Consider the following 23,531-nt stretch of genomic DNA (forward strand, 5'->3'; position numbering starts at 1 on the left):
AGAGTGTATGACTAGACTAGAACCTGGGAGACTAGGGTTCAAATCCCCACTCAGGCATGAAGCTCACTGAATCAGGTCTTTAACGTTATGGCATCAAGACCTTGAATTTTCTCCCTTGAATATAAGATGCTGCCTCTGGTGCTTTTTGCGGTGCCTATTGATGACTTTCCACTTTTAACCAGTCTTTTAACCTGAGCTCCTCCCCAGTCTGCCTCTGTATTAGAATTGCTTTTAAGCCATTGTTATCCTTTCCTCGCTTGTTGCTTGCTGCCCTGGGCTCAAATTTAATAATCGGTAAATAAATGAAAGTAAGACCCGCACGACAAGGCTTACATCCCGGCATTAGGCTGCAACCCTATCACCCACCCGATTCATAGCTGTCAAGTTCTCCCTTTTTAAAAGAGAAATTCCCTCATGCTGAATAGGCTTCCTCGCGAGAAAAGGGAAAACTTGACAGCTATGAGGTTGCAAGTCCCCCTGAACTCAGCCGGGTTTAGCAGCCACGGGACAGCGATGCTAGGGGACAGGAGCGCGACACACACACCACCTCGTTCAAACGTTACTTGCAAGCATTAAAAACTGTCGCTCAACCTCTTACAAACCTGACCGCTAAACTAAGCTGGCTTTTACCAGGGGGTAAACACAGGAGGAGGAATAAAAAAACAACCACCACCCTTCCTTCCAACCAGGCCCCAGTCAGCACCCCACCCCCCACTCGCAAGCAGAGCAGACAAGGCCCGCCCCCCCCGACCCCTTTGTTTTCGCTTTCGGATCCGGCGGAGGCGCCTCGGCTGCCGAGCGAGCGACATGGCGTCCGCCTGGAGGAGAGCCTCAAGTACTCAGCGGCGCAGGCGGCGGGGATGAGAGCGGCGGCCGGGCGCTCGGGCGCGGCCAGGTGAGCTGCAGGTGGGGCAGGAGCGCTGCCCCTGCCTGCCTGCTTTCGAAGGAGGGGCGCGCCGGGCGGCAGGCGCGGATAAGGGCCAGAGTGTCCGCGGGGAAAGCGAGGCTGGTGGGGTGGGGTTGGGGCTGCGCCTCGGCCTGGAGCTTCTCCGCCGACCCTCGCCGAGATCGGGCCTTGCAGGCTGGCAAGGAATGGGAAGGAGGGAAGGAAGTGAGCAAGGGATGGCTGCGCTCATGCGTCGTCCAGCGCCGCCTCGCGGGACCAAACGAGATGGGCGCCCCACGCAGGACTCGGCTTGAACTCCGTGGGGAGACCGGTTTCCGAAGGAAAGGGCGGCTGGAATAAACGGGCTGATCTCCTGAGCTGAAGCCTTAATGGTGATGATCCATCCAGATGCTGGTTATTTATGGCTGCTGGCTTGTGTTTAAAGTCTCTCTGGATTTTGTATTGTATTCTGTTTTGTTTTGTGAGCTGCCCTGACTTATAATGAGGGAAGGGCAAGGTGTAAAATCTGTATAAGAAACAAACAAAGAAACAATTATTCCTAAAAGGTTATTTGTTGTTTTTAAGCCCACTGATTTCAGTGGGTTTCAGTGAGCTTAAGTTTGAAATGCAGAAGTGCTAGTAAGTGCATTGGACCTCACTGCTAGGATGAAACAACAAGATGGCTCATAAATTTGGTATTAAAGAAATATCTTATTCTATCAGCAAGTGTGGCTTAGCTTCTAGGCAAATTCTGGCCATGCCAGCAATCCAAAAGAAGAAAAAGAAGCCTGGAAACAGTACTGAAAAATGAATCTTTATCAAGCAATAATCATGTCCAAGGCCTTTTGCTTGTTGACAGCCTTCTTCAGGGGTATAAGATTAAGGTTCTGCTGACAACAGAAATTCTAGTCTGGTATTTCCTCATGGGCAGATAGTGAGGAAGGAACAGGTCACACACACACACACAAACCATTCCCTAAACATCCTCATATGTTCAGATGAAGATGCTTAGAATCATCTTGGCAAACTCTGCCTTATCAGGGTTCAAACATTCTTAGAACCCCCTTCAGACCTCTCTTTGCAACACGGGAGGGTCTGAAGCAGGGGTAGGCAACCTAAGGCCCGTGGGCCTGATGTGGCCCAATCACCTTCTCAATCCGGCCCACAGACGGTCCGGGAATCAGCATGTTTTTTACATGAGTAGAATGTGTCCTTTTATTTAAAATGCATCTCTGGGTTATTTGTGGGGCCTGCCTGGTGTTTTTACATGAGTAGAATGTGTGCTTTTATTTAAAATGCATCTCTGGGTTATTTGTGGGGCATAGGAATTCGTTCATCTCTCCCCCCCCCAAAAAAAATATAGTCTGGCCCACCACATGGTCTGAGGGACGGGTGAAAAAGGTTGCTGATCCCTGGTCTGAAGGGCTGTGGGTACATGCAGAGATTTGGAGACAAGGTTTGCATGTGCTTCCCAAGACCTCCCGCATATGTTTGCCCCAAATGCCTGAAGGCAGCTAAACATGTTAGCTTGTCATGGTAACCTTAATCTGTGCCATCAACCAAATGTGTGAAGCATTTTAATTGTTTTGGAAGGGCTATTATTTGAATAAGATGGATTTTTCAGTACAGTACCACATTTCTCTCTCTCTTTCTTCCTTTGGTTTTGGGGGCTGCTCCCGTTTCCCCCTTCACTGATAGTTGAGAAGGCATTAAAAATCCGGGGGATGGATAGCTATGCTAAAAGGCTGGGAAGGACCTTATTGGTTTTTGTGTATCATGCTGCTTACCTATGGACCTGCCCTAATGTGAAAACGTCAGTGAATGTTGTGTGAATTTTATGTTAACAGTGTAGATCCTCTGGCCTTTGTGCCTTACAGTTTAGGAAGCTGTTTTCCTTAAGCCATGGTCACCTTCCCCACACTTAATGTCATATAGGCTGTCAGATGTTGCACAGGCAAAGTTGTCATTACAAATTGAGATGCTTTAAGTGAGCACTGGATTGTTCCTTGGGAAGTGAGTCTTGTATTCAGCATCTTTCCCGCATGGCTGAATTTTTGTTTTGGGGGCTGGTTTTAATTCAGGCCATTGTGTAAAGAAATTATCTCACCTGACATTATGGCCCTGCCCTCCTGGCAGAGTGGCCATTGCCTGGATCCCTATCTCTGCTTTATGTGAATGAGCAAACATGGCAGCTACCGTCATGCTTAATTTAATCCTAAAAGTCATTACAGAGCATTTTTGAAATACACAGCTTTCTTCGTTCAATCTCGATATTCACAAAATCATAGAATTATAGAGTTGGAAGGGACCACAATTCCTTTTGTCTCAAAGGGCTGTTGGCTTGTCCTGTGAAAGGAATACATGCAGTGCAATTTTAAATGTGTTTACTCAAAACTGAGGCCCTGTCCTTTCAGTGCCACCCACTTCCTGTTACGTCTCTTCTTGTGAAAGGGAAATGGTGATTGCTGAATTATTATTGTCTTTAGATGTGTGAGTTTCACCAGAAACCAGGGTATTTTCCTGATGCTTTTAACCTTATACCAACCAAGCACCTCATGTGAAAGTTTTTAAAGGTAAACATGGTGTTTAATTAATTTGATGCCTTCTTAAGTGTAGTCTCAGAGGACAGGGCTCATTTTGTAGTAGAAGGGATATCTGCAGAAGTATCTTATGCTGGAAGTGTTGAGATGCAGCTCATCTTGTATTAAGGCTGAAGAAGTTTGAATGGGGGAAAGTCGATGGAGAGAGAAATCTCCCTGCCTTTTTTCCCCTCTGACATCTGAAGCAGAGATTAGACATACCCTGCATTCCTTTCATAATATGCTTCTGCAGACATCAAAATATGAGCAGGTGTAGTTTATGCTGCAATTACTAACTTCTCTTAATGTGGGGGTCACTCACTGATCAGATTTATAAAGAAAATGGGACTGGCTGATTTAAGGGGTAAAGCTTTTGTCAAGGTGCATACACAAATGATATTTAAAATGGTGTTTACACAGTCCAGGGCACTCAGATTATTAAAAAAGTCAAGTAGTAAAAGAAAAAAAAAGCACAACAGAGAGTCTCCCTCACCATATCTACTAGCATACCAGCAGACGGCAAAGCAAGTTAAGGGTCAGAATACAATCATGTGGTAGATATCCGCCCACACACTTGGTTTAGTCTCAGATTAGGGAAGGGATTTGCAGTGGCAGGAGGGAGCCTGGAACCAAGTCTAGCAGCACTGATGAAAGAATGGAGGAGTGTGGGAGTTCTCCCTTCTCACATCTTCACAGAAAGAGAGAAAACTTTTCTGCACACACTTGGGTTGTCAAAGGAATCTATGCACATGTACAGCTAACTTAAAACTGGGCTATGCTGCTAGCTAGGAACAGTTCAGGGGAGAGAGAGAAAAACATTTATTTTGCCACTTCAGTCTTTTCCAGGAATTGCATGATGGTGTAGCTGCAGTTATCAGCTGTGCTGCAGTAGCAGCTTGCTGTGTGTCTGCTTGTCAGGGACATCGCAAGGAACCATATCACTGGCCTACTGTGAAGGCATTTACAAAATATTTGTCTTAAACTAGAGTAATAGATCACTTGTTTATCATATGGGCTGCATTTAGATGTCATGCAGCTAAGCCATTGACTATCCTATATAATAAAGTCCAAGTGTCCCTGCGTCCAAGTTTTCCCGTGTGTCCCTGGGTCACTGTGCATGGGCCCCAGGGACACAGGGATTGGACAGCAGAGACTGCACGCGCTCTCTTCCCCCCCGCCTCCTCCAATCGCCGCTCCCGGCCGGACACCGCCTCACTGCAGGGCACGTCAGGGAAGCGAGGGTGGAGGCCGACGGAGGCCTCCTCCTCACAACCCTCCCTGGCCCGTAAGAGGAGCGGCGGCGAGGTAGGCATTTGTGTCCCCCGTCCTTCCTGTCGGCGGCTGGGGGGCAGGAACGGAGGAGGAGAAAGCAGCGCTTTCTCCTCCTCCGTTCCTGCCCCCCTGCCGCCGACAACAAGGACAGGTCCCAGGCTTCGGAGAAGCGCTGCGCAAGCGCTTCTCCGAACCCCGGGATGTCTCCTTCCTCTCGGCGGCTGGGGGAGAGGAACGGAGCAGGAGAAAACAGCGCTTTCTCCTCCGTTCCTGCCCCCCTGCCGCCGACAACAAGGACAGGTCCCAGGCTTATTATTTATCACAAGCAAATCATCATTCAGAAGCAAGAACAACGCTTAGTGTCAGATCATGGTTTGGAGAGAACTAAACCACAAGTGCTGGTTCAAAAGTAACACAAAGCCAGTAACACCATAGTTTGTATTCTCACTCGACTGAGTGAGGAGTAAAGCAGGAGAGCTGAGCCTTTGAGTGCCAGCACATACGACATCTCATGTACGGGACCATTTGCTTAACCATAGTTAATGACTTAATATTCTTTCTGAATGTGGTTGTGTTTACCTGTTGTCCAGTTTCGTTGGTTATTTTTACATGCTGTGTTTCAAGCTGTTCCTGAGACCTATGAAGGGAATAGGCACAAGGTTGATTTCCCATTTGACAAAGGAGTACCTGTTTAAGGAAAATCCCAAACTGTATTGTGCGTTCAAGAATACTCCAAGCCTGACAGTAACTTTGCCTCCTGAGAAGTCAGACTAAAGAGGTTGCGCTGTATTTTAGTGTTAACCGTTCAGGTTGAACATTGTTTTTATCTGAAAACAGTTTCATTGGATTGCAGATGTAGGAGTTATGTCAGCAGTAGGGACCACTCAGCAGGATGTGATTTTAAACTATGATGGCACTTTCCATGGGACCACTGCATTTCTGCAAACTTGGTGAGTTAAACCTAGAAAGAATTTAGCTCTTTGGGCCCCCATCACTTCATTTGCTTCTTGTTTGAGCTGCCTTCAGAGGCTCCTGCCGCTTCTTTGCCAAATAAATATGATTAAGAACTTTTCCCATTTTCCCAATAACAAATCTGCTCAGTTGAATCCAGGAGTGGCCAGCCTGGAGGTGAGCTATTGTGGGCCTGGCCTCCCAGCAGCAGCAGCAGCAGCAGCAGCAGCAGCAGCAGCAGCAGCAGCAGCAGCAGCAGCAGCAGCACTGCCTGGTATTAGGGCAGAGCAGGGGAGTAGCAAGGCTACGGCTGTGGAGGTACGCAAATGGAAACAATAAGATTCTTCTGGCAGGGCTCCTGCACAACCCTGACCTCTACCTGCCTCCACACCATTCTGATATTTGGTGGTGATTCTGCTGCCATTGGGTTAGGTTTACCTTTTGGCCCTCCCAAACATGGCTGAAGGTGAATATTAAGTGAAAGCTACGTAAGGGTAATCTCCCAAAAGGAGATAAGGTTGGAGACTTTGCCCCCATATCCTAAGAATTGCCGTAAGTTTGGAAAGCAAACCATTGAACTTGCTGACTCTACAACCATGGTTGCGCCACACATTTATTCTGCAGATATTGTATAAGCTCTTTTAGGGAACTGTACTTGTGATTTGCTAATACACTAGACTATGAATAGAAGAAAGAGGATCCTTTAGTGTACTCTCAGAATTCATTAAAAAAGCTGTTTCCCATTGTAAGCAGAAAAAAAACTCTGTCTTGTACAGAGCAGAAAGCTTGTTTTACTGCCTGCCAGAATGCCTGTTTTTATAATTTGAAGATCATCTTTGTATTCTAAGCTTTGTACTGCCCCTCATTGATCTTAAAAATGCATCTGCATCCTGTTTGTTTGTGCTCTTCCTCCTTCTAGGATGCAGTTTTAAACTATGATGGCATTTTTCATGGGACCACTACATTTCTACAAATTTGGTGAGTTCAATCTAGAAATAATGTAATAGTTTGGGATCCCAACCCTCTTTTCTTGTCTCAGCTACAGGTTCTTTTTCTTTGCCAAATAAATTTGATTATTAACTTCTGCTAATCCCTGTGGTCTAAACCACTGAGCCTAGGGCTTGCTGATCAGAAGGTCGTTGGTTCGAATCCCTGCAACGGGGTGAGCTCCTGTTGCTCGGTCCCTACTCCTGCCAACCTAGCAGTTCAAAAGCACATCAAAGTACAAGTAGATAAATAGGTACTGCTCCGGCGGGAAGGTAAAGGCGTTTCCGTGCGCTGCTCTGGTTCGCCAGAAGCGTCTTAGTCATGCTGGGCACATGACTTGGAAGCTGTACACCGGCTCCCTCAGCCAGTAAAGCGAGATGAGTGCCACAACCCCAGAGTCATCCGTGACTGGACCTAAATGTCAGGGGTCCCTTTACCTTTTAATCATAGATGGCTCAGTTTGGAGTGAAGAAAACTTTTACCAAGAAGTGAAAATACATTGAGACTGCCTGAGTCTCGGCGAAACGTTGGGTGAGGGAAGCAGTAATCAATCAAAAGTTTAAAGAGACCAAGATCAAGGCAAGAGGAAGTATATGGAAAAAGAGGAAAATTTATCTGTTAGATATGTTTAAGAGAAATATTAAGTGTATGTTTTTTATTTGGATGTGATAGAGGAAAAGACTAGACAGGAAGGTTTAGTCGAATTATGTATTAGATATCAATTACTTTTCAGATGTAAATTTGGAAGTATGATATCTGTATGAATTTTTATATTGTAAGTTGATTTATTTTAATTTGTTCTGTTATGATTTGATATGTTTTAATTAAAATCTCAATAAAGTTTTTTTTAAAAAAAACCTATTTTTTAAAAAAGAGAGACTGCCTGAGTCTCTTGACATAAGGGGGAAATGTACTTGTGTTCAGTCACTAAAAGAGATGGAATCATGAAGCCAAAGCCAAGCATTTAAAAATTCCATTTAGATCAATGAGATACACCTAAGGAATGTGCAGCCTCATCCTGTTCATGTTTACTCAGAAGCAAGTTTCACTAAATTTGTGGGTTTTGCTTAAAACCAGAAGGAAACACCTGTAACATCATAGTTTCAGGAGTCCTGCAACAATAGCATTCCTGATTTGAAAGGCCCTTTAGCCATTCTTTGTCAGTTTTTGGACTTTCTCTTGTTAAAATAAAATAAGAGAGACTAAGTAATTTTATTGCATTATGAGCTATGTTAGGCCAAAGCATTCTCCGTGTGACTAATCAGAGCGAATGACCTTCCTCTCTAGTTTCAATTAATTATGTTGCAATCTTACAGATGAGTGGCATAATAAGGTGGCTGCACCTCTTTTTTGAAGGTGTATTTTGTGATTTTAATGCACCTACTTTCACAGCTGAACTGCCCAGCTAGTTTCCCTGCTCATTTTTGTATGTAGTACATCGACCAGGATGTGGACTGGCGTCTTCAGCTATATGCACAGTTCTCCTCTTTAAGCAAACACAACACGGCTTTGTGGGATGGTGGCCTCAGCCCCTGAGGTGACACAGCACTTATTGCCCTTTGATTCTGCGGACTGGCAGAATTAACGCTGCTGTTAAAGGTGTACTTCAGATTGAGATCGACTCCAGTACTGGTAGTATAACGGTAAACAGTCCCATCTGAATAGGTCTGCAGTCCTGCTTCTGGTTCACATAGCCCTGACTTAGCCAATGCTGTTTACACTAGTTTATGATGTTTCTTTTTGCCAAAAAATGAGGAAAAGGAAGGGTATGTTCAAATCATTGCACCGGATCTTTGTTTTTTTGGTGATTTGTGTGTCATTTCCAAAAAAATACTGCTTGGAGGATCAATATATTGTTTAATACATACCAACAAATGGAGAACTGGTATGAAAATATCCTATAAATTAAATGTGATATGTGCCATCCTACAGATAATAAACGGGAAACTTTGTATATAGAGATACTATAGTAAGAAATGAAGGTCATTTCACTGAAGCGCTACCCATATTTATCTGCACCCTGTCAGACTGAAATTCCTCTTCCCCACACTGTTTGACCATCCTTTGAGTATCTCATCCATTGTATCCCCTTTCAGCAACTTTCTCGAAAGCAGCACATCTACCCTGTTTTAAAGCATTGATGACAGAGATAATTCTTCAAAATCAAGGGTTGTAGGTCCATATGCCTAAATAGAAACAGTAAAATGGGTAAGGCTTTTGGTGAAGGTGAAGGACCCCTAACAACCACCTGGCAGCATGAAGCTGCAGGAAAGTAGCAAGAAGGCCAATATTTAGCAAGTCTTCTGTTACAAGTGTGATGTTGAGGAAGGAGAAAGGCCACCACCTTTTAAGGCAGGCACCCGCAAACTGCGGGCCTCCAGATGTTTTGGGCTACAACTCCCATGATCCCTAGCTAACAGGACCAGTGGTCGGGGAAGATGGGAATTGTAGTCCAAAACATCCGGAGGGCCAAAGTTTGGGGATTCCTGTTTTAAAGGTTCTGACTTAACACTAGCAGCTCATAGATATGTATGAAGATCCTGTCTTTCACTCCCCTTAAGGAGTCTCAAAGCAGCTAACAAATCTCCTCCCCCTTCCTCCCCCACAACAAACACTTTGCGAGGTGAGTGAGGCTGAGAGACTTGAGAGAAGAGTGACTAGCCCAAGGTCACCCAGCAGCTGCATGTGGAGGAGCGGAGAATCGAACCCTGTTCACCAGATTACGTGTCCACCTCTCTTAACCACTACACCACGCTGGGTGTATACTTTTCACCCTATCTAAGCAGATGCTGCGCATGTTCTCACCCCAACCAGCTATGGGGGTCCCCATGCAGAAGCTATATTACTTCTTTGTGGGTGGGATCTGTCTGCTCTGATTGCAACAACAACCACCTCCCCATGGTCCACACAAACAGAAATTTGAACCTGCAGAATAAATTATGTTAATTTACTTTGTACTTACTTGGCATGATTTATATTGATAGCTGCATATATAGAAACTTGAAATACTTTTGACACAATTGAAGTACATTCCACTCAGCATACAGACAGTGTTATTCCACTCAGCATACAAACAGTGTTATGTATGTTTTCTACATTGAACAGATTTTATTCCCCCCTCTCATGTATATATTGTTTTAATTTACAGTGTACATCGGTGCTCTGATTTCTGCTTTGTGCAATTTAATTGGTAAGTATTTTTAATCTACTTAACATTTGCTGCCAGGTTCACATTGTATTTTGTTGGGAATGAGCAGCAAGATACACAGCTATTTCATCATGTATGATCGGTAAACTTTGTATGTTCTATTTTGCCCCACAAGAAACATCCGCTGAACTCAAGTTGAAAATGAAGGCACAGGATTTTGAGCATATTTTAACATGGGAAGCTGGAAATAATACAGGGACAGCCACATGCTACAATGTGATGTATAAAGCGGGAAGGTAGCTATGCTTTTCCTAAAATATATTCCCACATTTTGTAAATTATTATGAATGAATGATATATGGTACAAGATCATTATTGGTTTGGGTGTATCTAGTTAAGGTCCTGTCATATGAAGAACAGAAACCAAGAGTTCTCTGGCAGCTTAAAGACTAACAATGTGATTTTGCAGACTGGGTTCCACTTTATCAGAGGCATGAACTATTATCCTCAGAAGATATATATACATATATACATGGCTGTAGAGGGGGGAAACCTGCACATGTGGGGGTCACATGATCTTTAAGTGCAATACCTGCTAAGTCAAGCGAAGCTTTGATGGATGCAAACTAACAGCAATTTTTTTGGGGGGGTGGGGGGCTAACAATAATAAGAGTGCAATCCCAGACCCCAGTGGGATGGCAGTGGGGCTTGGCAGAGTGACAAAGCCACACCACATCCAGAGTCCCATTGATTTCACCAGCTAGGGTGGAATGTGGGTTCAGGGGCAGGAAAATATAGTGTTTTGTTGCTGTGACAACTCCAGTCTGGAACAGTAGGTGGGGCTGGTTTGGGCCTGTTTCCACATCTGACTGGTAGCTGGACCGGCACTTGATGCCTCTGGTAAAGTGGATTCTCAGTCATGAAAATTTACCCCGTAGTAACTTACTTAGTTTCCAGAATGTTACAAGACTCTTTGTTGGTCTTGCTTCAATAGACAGGCAATGCTATCCTTTCATTCTACGTCTTCTCAGAAGTCAGTCTCATCAAATGAGAGTCCCAGGCAAGTGGGTATCTGACCATAGCTGCCAAGTCTCCCGTATTCCCCGGGAAACCCCCGTTTTTCCAGCCGTTTCTCGCTGGCAGCCCGGATTTAAAAAACCCCGTAAATCCCCCGGATTCTTACCGGCCCAGGGAGACTCCTTCTGCGCAAGTCTGGAGTCTCTGGACATGCGCAGAAGCGATTTCTGGCACTGCAGCCATTTTGGAAATGGGCAGAGCATGCGTAGAAGCGACTTCTGGTGCCTCTCTGCCCAGTTCCAAAATGGCCGCCGCGCGACTTGCGGTGCTGCACCGCGCCGATCCCGGATTTTTCAATATGGGAGTTGGCACCTATGTATCTGACTGCAGTCTTAAGACAGCAGTCATGAAATGGTCAGCTTGGAAAAAAATAGAAAAGATCCAGAACCAGACATTTTCATGAGGCTGCATTAACATTTAGGTATCAAGCTGTGCTGAGGCCTCCTAGGAGAGCAGCCATTTCAGGTTTGTGTTTCCTATTGATGCAGCTGTAATAAGCAGCTGTTACTCAAGTCTGCTTCATAGTTCTCAGGAAGGTAAGAGAGATGAGACCTGGACTTGGGTGAGGTGACAGCATTTAACTAGTAGGAAGCAAACACCCCTCTGTTTGGTCAATTAAGGAAGTAACTGATTTGCACATAAACTTACATAAGGGAAGAGTCACAGATTGATCTTCCTACAGAGTTCTTCATAGGAGACAAATAACAATAAATTAATCCTCCAATACGCTTCTCTCCCCTTTGAAAGGTCCATTTGTCCTTGGCTATCAAAATCGGCGGAGGTGCATGATTCTTCTTTCAGTAAGTCCAAGTAAGTAAGGCATCTTTTAGTAGTCAGTACTCATATGTATATGTTTGTCCTTGTGGCGTTTCCCAATCAGGGCAAACTTTGGGGCAAATTCCCAGGGAAAATCTTTACATGTTTCTGAATGGATGTACAAGTAATTGAATTGTGGGAGCAATTGATAGCTGGTCCTGGAAAAGAAATTATGATTGGGGGTTGCTCCCCCTGGGAACTTGCTTCTGACAGACACCCTCTCTTCTCCTTCTTGCCAGGTCCCAGCAAAATGAGGCTCCAGTATCTGGGGAGCTGGCTATTTGTCCAGCTGGTGCATGGTCCAGAACAGGCAACAACCGGTAAGCACTCAAAGGCAAGCAGATGTTGAGATCCAAGGCAACATGTAGGAACTAGGCACAGTCCTCACACAAGAGGAGATGTGCAGGGACTGAGACACAGACTCTGAGGCTAGGGCAAGGGCAGGAAACCTGAGGCCTCCACATCTTGCTCAACTCAAACACCCATCATTCTGTATCATCAGCCGTGTGGGCTTGGGCTGATGGGAGTTGACATTCCATGGCATGTGGAGGGCCCCAGATTCTTCTGTCCTTGGCTATACCTTGATGTGGCCTGGTACACAAGGGTTCGCTTTGGGTTCAGCTGACAATACTCAGGAAGTACTGCAGCCTAGAGGACAAACTAGAACTACAGTGTTCAGTCTTGGCTGGAGCCAAAGTCCCAGTGGTGCAGCACGAGAAAAAGACACACCCATAACCTGGATAAATATTGAGTCATCTGCTCGCTAAGAGAGGAGTTGCCCTTTTCTGTGCTGCATACCCTCAGACCTGAAAGCCATTTCTCTCACTCTCCCCATCTACAAATACAGCCCTCTGCCCTTTTCTCATCACTGGAGGTGGCAGTAAAAGGTAAAGGGATCCCTGATCATTAGGTCCAGTCGTGGACGACTGGGGTTGCAGTGCTCATCTCGCTTTACTGGCCGAGGGAGCCGGCGTACAGCTTCGGGGTCATGTGGCCAGCATGACTAAGCCCCACCGGGGGGATTCGAACCGCCGACCTTCTGATCGGCAAGCCCTAGGCTCAGTGGTTTAACCCACAGCACCACCCGCAGTAGAGGAGTCCAAAGGAAGCATTTCCTCCTACGTCCTGCTTCCTTTGGCTCCTCACTCTGTCTCATGAACTAAAAAAGTAATGAAACATGGTAGATTATGGTAGTGTACTTGCTAACAAAAACTAGTTATTCTCAACAATAAAAAGGGGGGAATCTCAGAAACAGACTACACAAGAAAAATAAGCATATATTTGAAAAGCCACCAAATATACTTTTGCACTGACATCCTTCTCACAGAATTGGACACTTATCAAATTAGGGGATGAGGGTGAATGAATATCAGCTTGATTGGCACTCCGGCATTCTGAACAATTTTCATGTGATGCTTTTGAATTTCTGTTTTATATTCAGTTGGGAAGTACTGATTGGCCCCTTCTTGTTTCCATTTACAGTTATCCAAGACTGAATATGAAGATTGTCACGGAGTGTTCCAATATCACACGTTCATTCTGTAACTTGACAAAAGAGTTTACAGATCCCTGCAAGTTATACATAATTGTAGTGGATAAGGTCACAGAAAGTGGAGTTGATTCCTCAGCTATTCATTTCACTCCATATCTTGACAGTAAGTAATTTGCTCCTTCTTTATGTTTGAAGCACATGCCAGTTGTCAACCCTCACTAGGTCAGCTCCCAGCAGGCTCCAAAGCTGTCAGTGCCCTGCCCCACGGGCGGAGGAAGGGAGCGGGGGGAGCACACCACACCCAGCACCATGGGGGAGGGGGATAACATTGTGGCTGCACCATGCCCCTGCAGCCAGTGCGCCACGCCCCCGGGACATGCGCCAGCGCTGCCTCCGCCTGCTTGCCACCCCCGGTGCTCCCCACAGCCCTGCCGTACCCTGCTCCTACTTGTTATAATTGATACTGCCAAGCCCTGTAACCAGCAACCTCATGCAGTTCTAGCCCCCCAAACCCCCAAGACATGCTCCTTCTTCAGTATATTATTTTCAGTTATTTAGTTCACTGTTCTTTAAGTGCCAAGAGGTCTCGTGGTCCTGACAAGCTTTATCTTCAGCTCTCAGTGGGCATCCTCTTGCTTTTCAATGGAATTACACCACACACTAAGATCAGGACTAGGTGCCATATTCAGAGCAGGCTTTCGGGAGCAGAAGTGAGGATCAAAGAAGGTTGAAGGCCAACAGGTTAAAAGGCTTAAAGGTCTGTTTTGGAAAATTTCTAATCAGTAGAACCCCCACCGTAGATATTTAGCCTTAAATCTGAAAGAAGCATACCCAGGAGAATGTTGTATCATTTCATTTAAGATCTTATGCCCAAGTTAGGAGTGCATTGGATTGTAATTTCATTAATTTCTCTAGGGCAGAGCTTCCCATTCACATTTATTCCTTCTTTTCTCCCTTTCTTTCTTCAACAGCATGCCTAACATTACCCCAGTTTGAGATTTCTGCTTGTCCACGCTGCGCAAATGTGACAGTGAAACTTTCCTCCTCGTTACTTCAAGTATACCAAGAGCTTGATTATACGGTCACAGTGATAAGAGACAATGTCAAGGAAAAGGTCGGTTGCTTATGATTAAAAGGGAAATGGTAGACAGTATCAAAATTAATTCACTTCATCTGTAAGAAAGCTGCTATTTCTGTTTCTAGTCCAGGTATATCCAAACATAATGGTACTGCCCCCTGATCCATAGCCCTGTCTATCATCCAAGTCATGCCTAGAGTTCCTATCTGGGTGGGTTTCACCCATTCACTTCAATGGAGAGGGCGGCTCCCCATGTTTTGCCCTTTCAGTGGCTGTTGACATTCAGATAGACAAGATGGGCTGTATATATGTTGGAGTGGCAGCAGGAATTGCTGGATTGAGATGTTTTTGATTAATAAGGTAGACCACTTCCCATGCCAGTAGTTAGGACTGGGCATAGCAGCAGCTAAACCTGCAGAGTCCAAAGGCTGGAGGCTATGTTGGTATTGCTGTGCCTTCACACTGTTGCTGCAAGAAGAACCGGCAAGGCAAATATTTAGCAGATGAACAGAAATGATAATGTTACTTATATATAGCTTTTTGTATTTTCCAAGAGTTTTAGGAAACATTTTCATAGGTATCCTTACATTAGCCCATGACCTAGGCTTTGACTGCAAAAGAGTGTGCAAGATTGTGCATTGACCTCATGGAAAGGTGAGACTTTCCACGTAAGAGTCAAGTGTGTTTCATCAGCCCTCATATTTGCATTTGCCCGTTATATGATATACTCAATTGTCAATCTTTTTCTTCTTCTTTTCTAGCGTGTTGTCAATACAGCCAGACAAGAGAGTTTCCACACTGTTATTGGAGATTTGAGTTTCAATAAAAATTATTGTATTGCTGTTGATGTGAAAACAAGTCTAAATCATCAGTGCACTCCGTCTGTCCCCAAATGCATTATGCTCAGCTCCAGTAATATATCAGGTATAATGAATTAAGCAGTGGGGAAGGGTTGCAGAGAATTAATTTAAAATTATCATTTTCTTAATAAAAAACTAATAATAGATTATTGGTTTTATTATTTCAAGTAATGGGTTTTAAAAAAAATATTATGAATTTTGGTAGTCTAAAAATATATTATGAATTCTGGTAATCTGCATGCCCAATAAAATCAGAGTGTTTCACAATGGCCCCCATATTCACTGTTCTTTAATCATGTTCTTTTTATCTTACAGGTCATATTATATTTCCAGCATTGTTTGGCATATTAATGTCATTGGTAGTAGTACTCGCTCTATTTGTCCTGTATAAAACGGGTTTTATTTGCTTAAGATGGAGGAAATGGCCAAGCGTCTTGGTATGTAGCCTTGGACAGATTCTTCTTTTAAGATAAATACAGTAGCTTAATAAGCTATACTGTATGTATTTATGTATGTATGTATGTATGTATGTATGTATGTATGTATGTATGTATGTAGAATTTTATTTATTTTCATTGTACAAAAGACCTAAGGGTCAAGGCCAGTTATATAGGGTCAGGTGATATGAAAGTTTGCCCTCTCTGCCTGGAGAGCTGCTGTCAGTGATGGACAAATAATCTGACCAATTTCTCTATCCTATTAACACTTGATCCTCACTGCAAGAAGTGAGGTTACAGGGAGCCGGGCACAGGGCCTTCTCGGTGGCTGCGCCTGCCCTGTGGAATGGCCTCCCTTCAGATGTCAAGGAAATAAACAACACTCTGACTTTTAGAAGACATCTGAAGGCAGCCCTGCTTAGGGAAGCTTTTAATATTTGATGCTTTATTGTGTTTTAATAATCTGTTGGGAGCCACCCAGAGTGGCTGGGGAAACCCAGTCAGATGGGTGGGGTATGTATGTATAAACAAACTAACTAACTAACTAACTAATTAATTAATATTATTGATAGTACCACATCATCATCATCATTATATACATTTAGCTTTGTGTCCCAGGTATCTGGCCTCAAGACCATAAAAAGCTGTAATAAATAAATGATGAAGGAACTAGACTGTTCAGGGCTTTTTCAACAAAACCCCCTTTATTGAAAATGGAAACAAATCCCAATGAAAGCCAAAAGATTCTCACATCTGTGGAGGATTTCGGGATTAGGGCCAAACTTTTGACATCCAATTCTTATTTATTAATATTAATATTCAACTATGTATCACACCCCCATCTTTTTTGCAGGCATCTATTTTATTTTTTCCACCTGTAAATTTCAAAATTGTTTTTCATTTCAGAGCATCAAACCAAAATTAGACTATTCCCTTTTTAAATCAGAACCGGAAGAAGTGCACACTGTCCAGGTCACCCAAGAAAGTAAAAAAAAAGTATGTGGATACAATTCCGATGAAGAGGACAGTGAAAGCATTGCTGCTGGAAATGATGATTTATATGCTGCACGTGTATTTTTGGGCCAGACTTCAAAGGACAATGCAGAGCCACCCTCCTTAGACTGCTCATCCGCTACAAGTAAAATAGCTGACCCCCAGGATGATGAAACAGAAAACCTTCTGCTCATAGGCTGCTCATCTGCTACAAGTGAAATGCCTGAACCTGTAGATGCTGAAGCAGACAACCTTCAGAATGATATTAGCAAAGAAGAATGCCCAACATTTCAACTATTTCACCCTTCTCCTGAAGTGGACTCCACTAATGAGCCAGACCTGGAGTGCAGCAGCTGTTCCAACATAAACTTAGATACTGTGGTGCTAGGAATATCTGGGAAAAATAGGGACATTTCTGCAACATTAAGCCCTTTCGAAGAGGATGCAGCGGACTCGAAAGAGTTGTGTGTTTCTGATGCATTTGAACCAAAACATTTCATTGATGCTCTAGAAATGCAGAACTCTGACATTCATAACCTCTCAGGTTCCTGGCAAAATTCTAATGGGTCTGAAGAAAGTGAGTCATCGGATTCAGAAACGGACTATGTTGGTGAATACATGAGGAGATGAATCAAAGATGAATCAATGAATGCTCAAGTTAGCATTTTTCAGCTTCCAGTAAAATAATGTATTCTCATGTCATGGGACTGGGTGGGATCTGCTGTCTAATGCTATCAGTATTGTACAGGAACATATGAAAATGCAGTGCTGTTGTGAATTCCCGTAGCATTAATATGGCTTTCTCTTCAATGGTTTTTGGCAAGGCATGGATTAGTCATCTTCCAAAATAACAGAAACCTTGCCTGTCTTGTTACAATGATCAACCATTGCACTTGATCATCAAGTGTTCTTAGGCATGATATAACACTTTGCTGGTAATTGGTCCAGAATTCTTCTCCTGTTTTCCTGCCAGTGACCTTTCAGACCCCCAAGGTTCATAGCCCTTTATCTATACCTCAGTTTATTTTGTGAACCAGAATGTTTACTGCCATCACATTTAATATCTGTCACCTTACACTTGGACATGAACTTCAGTGGTCTTTTTTCACTGGTCCTATTTGTTACCCATGTCTGTTTTTCTTTATGGGGATGAAGTAACTCTCACCCTTCCTTATATTATTGGCAAGCTTTAAACCGGTTGTGTGATCCTTTGCTTGACAAGGGCTCCAGTGATGTGGTTAGAAACGAGGCAAAAAGGTATACTATTGTCCCTGAACTCTTCCTGCCTGTCGTGGGATAATTTTTTATCAGTTTCTCATTCTAGAGAATCTGATTGTAGCAATGGTCTGGAATGGATGTTGCAGCTACTCTGTGCAGGGTGAGAGGGATTTTGAGCAGAGATGTGTTTAATCACCATTTGTCCGCTCCAAATTGTCCCTGAAGTGGGCAGGAGCCACTGGCCTTGTTTCTGGTCAGGCAACTTCTGTATAGCTTAGTGGTAGGCTCAGAAATGCGAGCCTTTAATGTGATCAACCCAGTCCTACTCTGCCAAGAGAGATTCAGTGAGCTCCTTCAGTGCCAACTTTTAAATGCCTGTTGAAAACTTTTCTATTCCACCAGGCCTATGCAGGTAATTAATTGAAGAGTCTATCCCCCACAATGCTGTACCGACGGTTGTTTTTAATTACCGGGTTTTTTTGCCTTGGTTTTAACTTTTTATTGTTTTACTGTATGGTTTTTTTATATTGTTGTAGACTCCTGTGATTTTTTTTAATGATACAATGGTATATACGGTAAATCATTTTTATAAATAAGGGAAGAAGGCATGGAGCCATGCCATACACAGAGCAAAACAAATGTAACTTTTGCTCAAGGGATTTGTATAGCAGCTCTCTAAACAATTATTGTAAAGATGTTCCATGCAGAGGCAGAGGAAGGGCTTATTTTAAAACAGCTTGAACAGTAGCCATTACAGGAAATGAAAACAACATGGGGGAAAGCATCCAGCTAAACCTAGCCTAAACTACGCCAGTGTTTGGCATCTTCTGTTCCTGGAATCTGGATGGATAGCAGCCTGTTAGCATTTTTCTTCATTTTAGCATTCTTTGCAAGCTTTATTTCCACACATTATTTTAAATGTATCCTCCCAACATTTTGGGCAGTCAGAAAGGCAGGAGACTTCTGTTTCGGTTTCTCTTTTATGTAACTTCTTGGGACTCCTCCTACAATAGTGTTTAGGTTTTATTTTCCTCTTAAACGTCAGATTCTTGGACTGAACAATGGACCCTTCTGTGATTTTCTGAGCCTCCTTGTCAGAACAAACTAAAACTCTTTGACAACCCCAAACAGGACACAAAATGGTTTAAACAGTTTCATTCCTTCACAGTGGGAAAGAGGAACACCCTTCCTTGCAATGTTCTTTGTGATTTCTGAGCATCCTGAGAACAATTGCCTCCTTCATGGGAGCAGACCTGCTGGCCAGTACTTGAAAGAGCAGGTTGAAGTTCTTGCCATAACTGGACTAAGGAAAAATAATTCCAGAATATTTTCTTACCCAGCAGAAGTTCTTGCAGTCACCTCGGTATTATATGTTTTTTCTCTGTACCTATTTTAAATGTTTAATAATGTTGTATGTCTTGAAGTATCATAACTACTCACTTTGCACATAAGTTTTACTAAAGTAATCTGAAATTATTTTGTTTGCTTCATTTTCCTTGTGGTACATAACTCTTTGTGAGGAAGGCATGGGCTAATCTATTGGGAAAATTGAGTTGCACAACTAATTTTACATAGAGGAGACCTGCTGAAACGAATGGACCCAACTTTGCCATGTTCATTAATTTCAGTAGACCAACTCTGAGTAAAACAGTTTGATATTGCCCTGTGACTGATATTCAGGTAATAGGTTTTGGTTGCGCAGTACAATCCCACTCATGAGTTCAATAAGGCTTGATCTCAGGAGCTGTGTATCTGTTTGTATCTCCTACAGATGTAAATGTGCCCTTTAGTAATAGTAGAGAAGCCACATTTCACTTGGACGTGGCATTCCATAGATGGAAGACAAAGCTGCTTGATTCATTGGCCTGGGTGTAAAAAATCCACTTGTGTGAGTGGAAGGCATTTATGTCTATAGAACAATAGAATTGTAGCATTGTAGGGAATCCAAGGACCATCTAGTCCAGCTCCCTGTAATGCAGGAATCTCAGCCAAAGCATCCCTGACAGATGGTCATCCAACCATAGCTGCCAAGTTTTCCCTTTTCTCACGAGGAAGCCTATTCAGCATAAGGGAAAATCCCTTAAAAAAAGGGATAACTTGGCAGCTATGCATCCAACCATTACTTAAAAAACCTCCAATGAAGTCCACCATTTTTGGAGGGAGTCCACTCCATTATTGAACAGCTCTTACTGTCAGAAAGTTATTCCTAATGTTTAGTCAGTATTTCTATTTTTACAACTTGAATTCATTGGTTTGGGTCCTGCCGTCTGGAGCAGGAGAAAACCAGCTTGTTTCATCTTCCCCCTGATAGCCACCTTCAAATATCTAAAGGGCTATCACATCTCCTCTCAGTCTCTTTTCCAGGAGAAAAGCTAATTTCTGCCAGTGCCTTCCCCACCCCACTCTGTAGGGCACAGTCCCATGCGACAGACCGTAAGGCTGCCATATGTCCAGATTTTCCCGGACATTACCAGAATTTCAGAGGTGGAATTGATGTCTGGGCGGGGGGGGGGGGGGAGAGGTTCCAAAAAGCAGTGCTTTGCCAATCGAAAAATCGTTCTTTTAGTTCTCATCTTATGCTGCATTTTAGAGTTATTTATTATACTTCCAAGTTTTCCCAATCATGTTTGACAAAATGGTAAGCAATAGTTATAATAATACAGTGCAATCAGCACGAGTGAACACCACACTCTATGACATTGCACATTATATATAGCCTTCATGCTTGCTTGGCTAGACGTGACTTTGCTTCAATAAGATAACATGGACCAAGGTCCAGTTTAGCTGCAGGAATACTCAACCTCATACTGCAGTGTGTACCAGATCTCCCAGGGTTGCTTTGATTTTTTTTTTATAATCTATTTTTATTAATTTTCCAATTAAAACACGATTATATCACATTCATTATTTCAAATTATACAAATACATATCAATTAAACCGAATATTATGCCAAATCATATAATATTTTCAAAAATTTGGGGATTCCTCGCACCCGTCTACTGCCGTCTTTTTCTAAAGTCCAAATCTTCACTCAAAATCCAAAATAATCCCGATCTTTCCCCACCAGTCACTAAAATATTTTCTTCTTTCATCCGATTTTTTCACAGCTGCTGAAATAAGTATCAAACGAGAGTTCACATATATTCTTTCTCCTGTGTGAGTTTTAATCGTCCTGGCCCCCCCCCCCATATATCTTCTGTCTGGAATGTCCTGTTGCGTCAGCCTTTCAACACAGAGCAGCGCCATCTTAAAAAGCTTAGATCCCTTTCGCTTTCTTAAGCTTTTTATTTTTTAAACCAACGATCTTTGTAAAATTTACAGCTTTTCCAGGCAAAGAAACAGCAGTCACATTATGCATAGACTCTTGATAAGTTTGTGGCTCTCCTTGCCCTGTAGCTGAACTTAGCTTCAGATCGCTGTTCAAATTCAAAGTGCGTCACAACCATAAATCCACCGAACGCATTCCAGGGACTCCGACCGTCCAGTTAAAGGGGGGCCTCTCTCTTCAGTAGTTTTACAACTTCAAAGGATATGCTCAATAGAATAGTTTATAATTCATTACTCACTCAGGTATTCTTTATCTCTCATTTGTTCCAAACAAACAAGGACGTCCCGTCCGGGAAGGTATGGAGTAACTCGTAGAGTATATGAAAAAAATAAAAAAGTTCGCTTCCCTTCTCGTTACGTCCCCATCAATCTTTCTTCCAGATAAAATACAGCTTTGACTTCTCACCCTCAGCAGCACAAATTCCTTGGCAGTAAACAGAGCTTCTTCCCCTCCTTCCGAAGCATGTCCATGAATACGCCTAATTATCTTCTTTAATCATGGAGATCCCGCTCTGCAAGTTGGCGTCCGGAAGATCCGACATTTCATGAGTGCTCTCAGCCCAGGCCCCCCCCTCCTTGAACAGTCGGAGTGGGTTTGGGGGCATCGCGGGCCCGCGGGCCCTCTCCGTAACCCCCGGAGAGGTAAGGGGGTTGCCTTTAACTCCCCTGGCAACCGCCGAATTCCTCATGAAGGTCGGAGGGATGGAACAAGGGTCAGCCATTCCTGCAGGCGGAAGCGGAACTCTCCAGGGTTGCTTTGAAATGGTGGTTCAAGTAAAATGGAAGCCAGTTGGAAGCCCACATAGAAATAAGCAGGCACTTTTGAGAAACAGGCCCACGTCAATTGCAGTCTAATTATCAGGGCTTGCCCTGAAAGGGAGGCTAGAAATATATTAAGTAAAAATAATTAATTGTTAATTGTAGCAAGAGAGTAATCTGGTCACTAGATATATCCTGAATTAAAGGGGGCTTATGAGCATTTTTCCATGGTGTTTGGTGAAATAATCAGTATAATACTGAAACCAATACGAAAGCAATGCAGATGGGGGAAACTAGTTGTGTTCTCTGTTAACAGCTGCATGCAAGTGTTTAACCACAAGGCACGTGTTTCATGACTAAATATAGGTGGTTTTAATGTAAGACCTCCAGTCATTGTTTATTGGTGCATCTATCTGCAGCAGCACAACGGGGTGCCTGCATCTGCCCCAGTTGCAATGAAACCTGTGTCTCCCATATTGGTCTCTACAGCAGCAGCAGCTGTAACCTTTTTGAAAGTTTGACTTCACCTAAAAAGGTGCATGCCTCCATTGTCTCCCAAGACAAGACGGATGCCAACCAGTCTCAGATTTCTGATGTGCTGTTTGACTGAACTCTCCCCAGAAACAAATCCATTAAGGAAGTCAATGAAAGTTATTATAGGTCTCTGAAGTTTACAAGCGCAAATGCCTGGGAGAAAATGAAAGTGTTCAAAAACTGCCTTAAAGGAACCAACAGAGCAGATTTGGTATATTCCACATCAAAATGCCCTGTTTTAAGTAGTAGCCAATATCCACCAAACAAATTCTCTGCAGTAATGCAACCAACAGGGTTTTTTATTATTTCATTATTTTATTATTTCATTACATACTGCCCTTTACTTTAAGGCAGTGATGGCCAAACTTGGCCCTCCAGCTGTTCTTGGACTACAACTCCCATCATCCCTAGCTAACAGGACCGGTGGCCAGGGGTGATGGGAATTGTAGTCCCAAACAACTGGAGGGCCAAGTTTGGCCATCACTGCCTTAAGGTTACAAAGTGGTGAACCGAAATAAGGCAAATACAAACGGTTATGAGGTGGGGGCATGGGACATAGGATGTATGCCCAAACCTCCTCCTAATTTCTGGATCCAGCACAGATTCAATTCCTGGACTAGCCAGGCTAGCTATCTGGTGAGGTCATGGCCTTCTGAATAGGGGCATTAAGGTAACAAAGGAAGTGGCTCTGTGCCAGAAAACAAATGGGTGGGCCTCCCTCAACTCACTGGTAGTTAGCAAGACGAAAGCCAGAACTGAAGAGTTGAGTTATGTGAGCTAGAAGCTGAATGCAGCTATCTGGGAAGCACGAGAGACAGAGCAATGCTTGATTTCTGTTTGAATCCAAGGCTGTGGCTATGGAAGAAGCAAGACCCTTTTGGAGTGTTGAATCTGTAAACCCCTCCATCATAGGCTCATGTTGTAAATAAACCATATATCCTAAAGACACCACAGTCTCCGCTGCCCCTCATTCCAAAAGAAACATGAACCCTGAGTAAGTGACTGGAACCCCTGGAATTTCACACTGCTTGGAGATTGAGGTGGCGTGCAATAGCACTTAATGCAAAAATAAAAATAAATACCAAATTAAGGTGAAAATATAAAAAGCAGCATAAT

General features: G+C 43.4%; 1 protein-coding gene across 1 annotated transcript; it reads left to right on the plus strand.

Moving 5' to 3' along the window:
- The first annotated feature begins 770 nt into the window (after nucleotides 1–770).
- Nucleotides 771–19,270, plus strand: IFNAR2 (interferon alpha and beta receptor subunit 2). Its single transcript, XM_035115917.2, has 12 exons — nucleotides 771–895; nucleotides 5,591–5,687; nucleotides 6,608–6,666; nucleotides 9,824–9,865; nucleotides 9,999–10,119; nucleotides 11,648–11,710; nucleotides 11,956–12,036; nucleotides 13,199–13,371; nucleotides 14,180–14,322; nucleotides 15,048–15,210; nucleotides 15,462–15,583; nucleotides 16,490–19,270. Exons 3-12 carry the CDS (start codon nucleotides 6,624–6,626, stop codon nucleotides 17,204–17,206), a joined length of 1,668 nt encoding a protein of 555 aa, XP_034971808.2. The 5' UTR covers nucleotides 771–895; nucleotides 5,591–5,687; nucleotides 6,608–6,623; the 3' UTR covers nucleotides 17,207–19,270.
- The last annotated feature ends 4,261 nt before the right edge of the window (nucleotides 19,271–23,531 follow it).

Source organism: Zootoca vivipara, chromosome 4, assembly GCF_963506605.1.
Source record: "Zootoca vivipara chromosome 4, rZooViv1.1, whole genome shotgun sequence".
Lineage (NCBI taxonomy): Eukaryota > Metazoa > Chordata > Lepidosauria > Squamata > Lacertidae > Zootoca > Zootoca vivipara.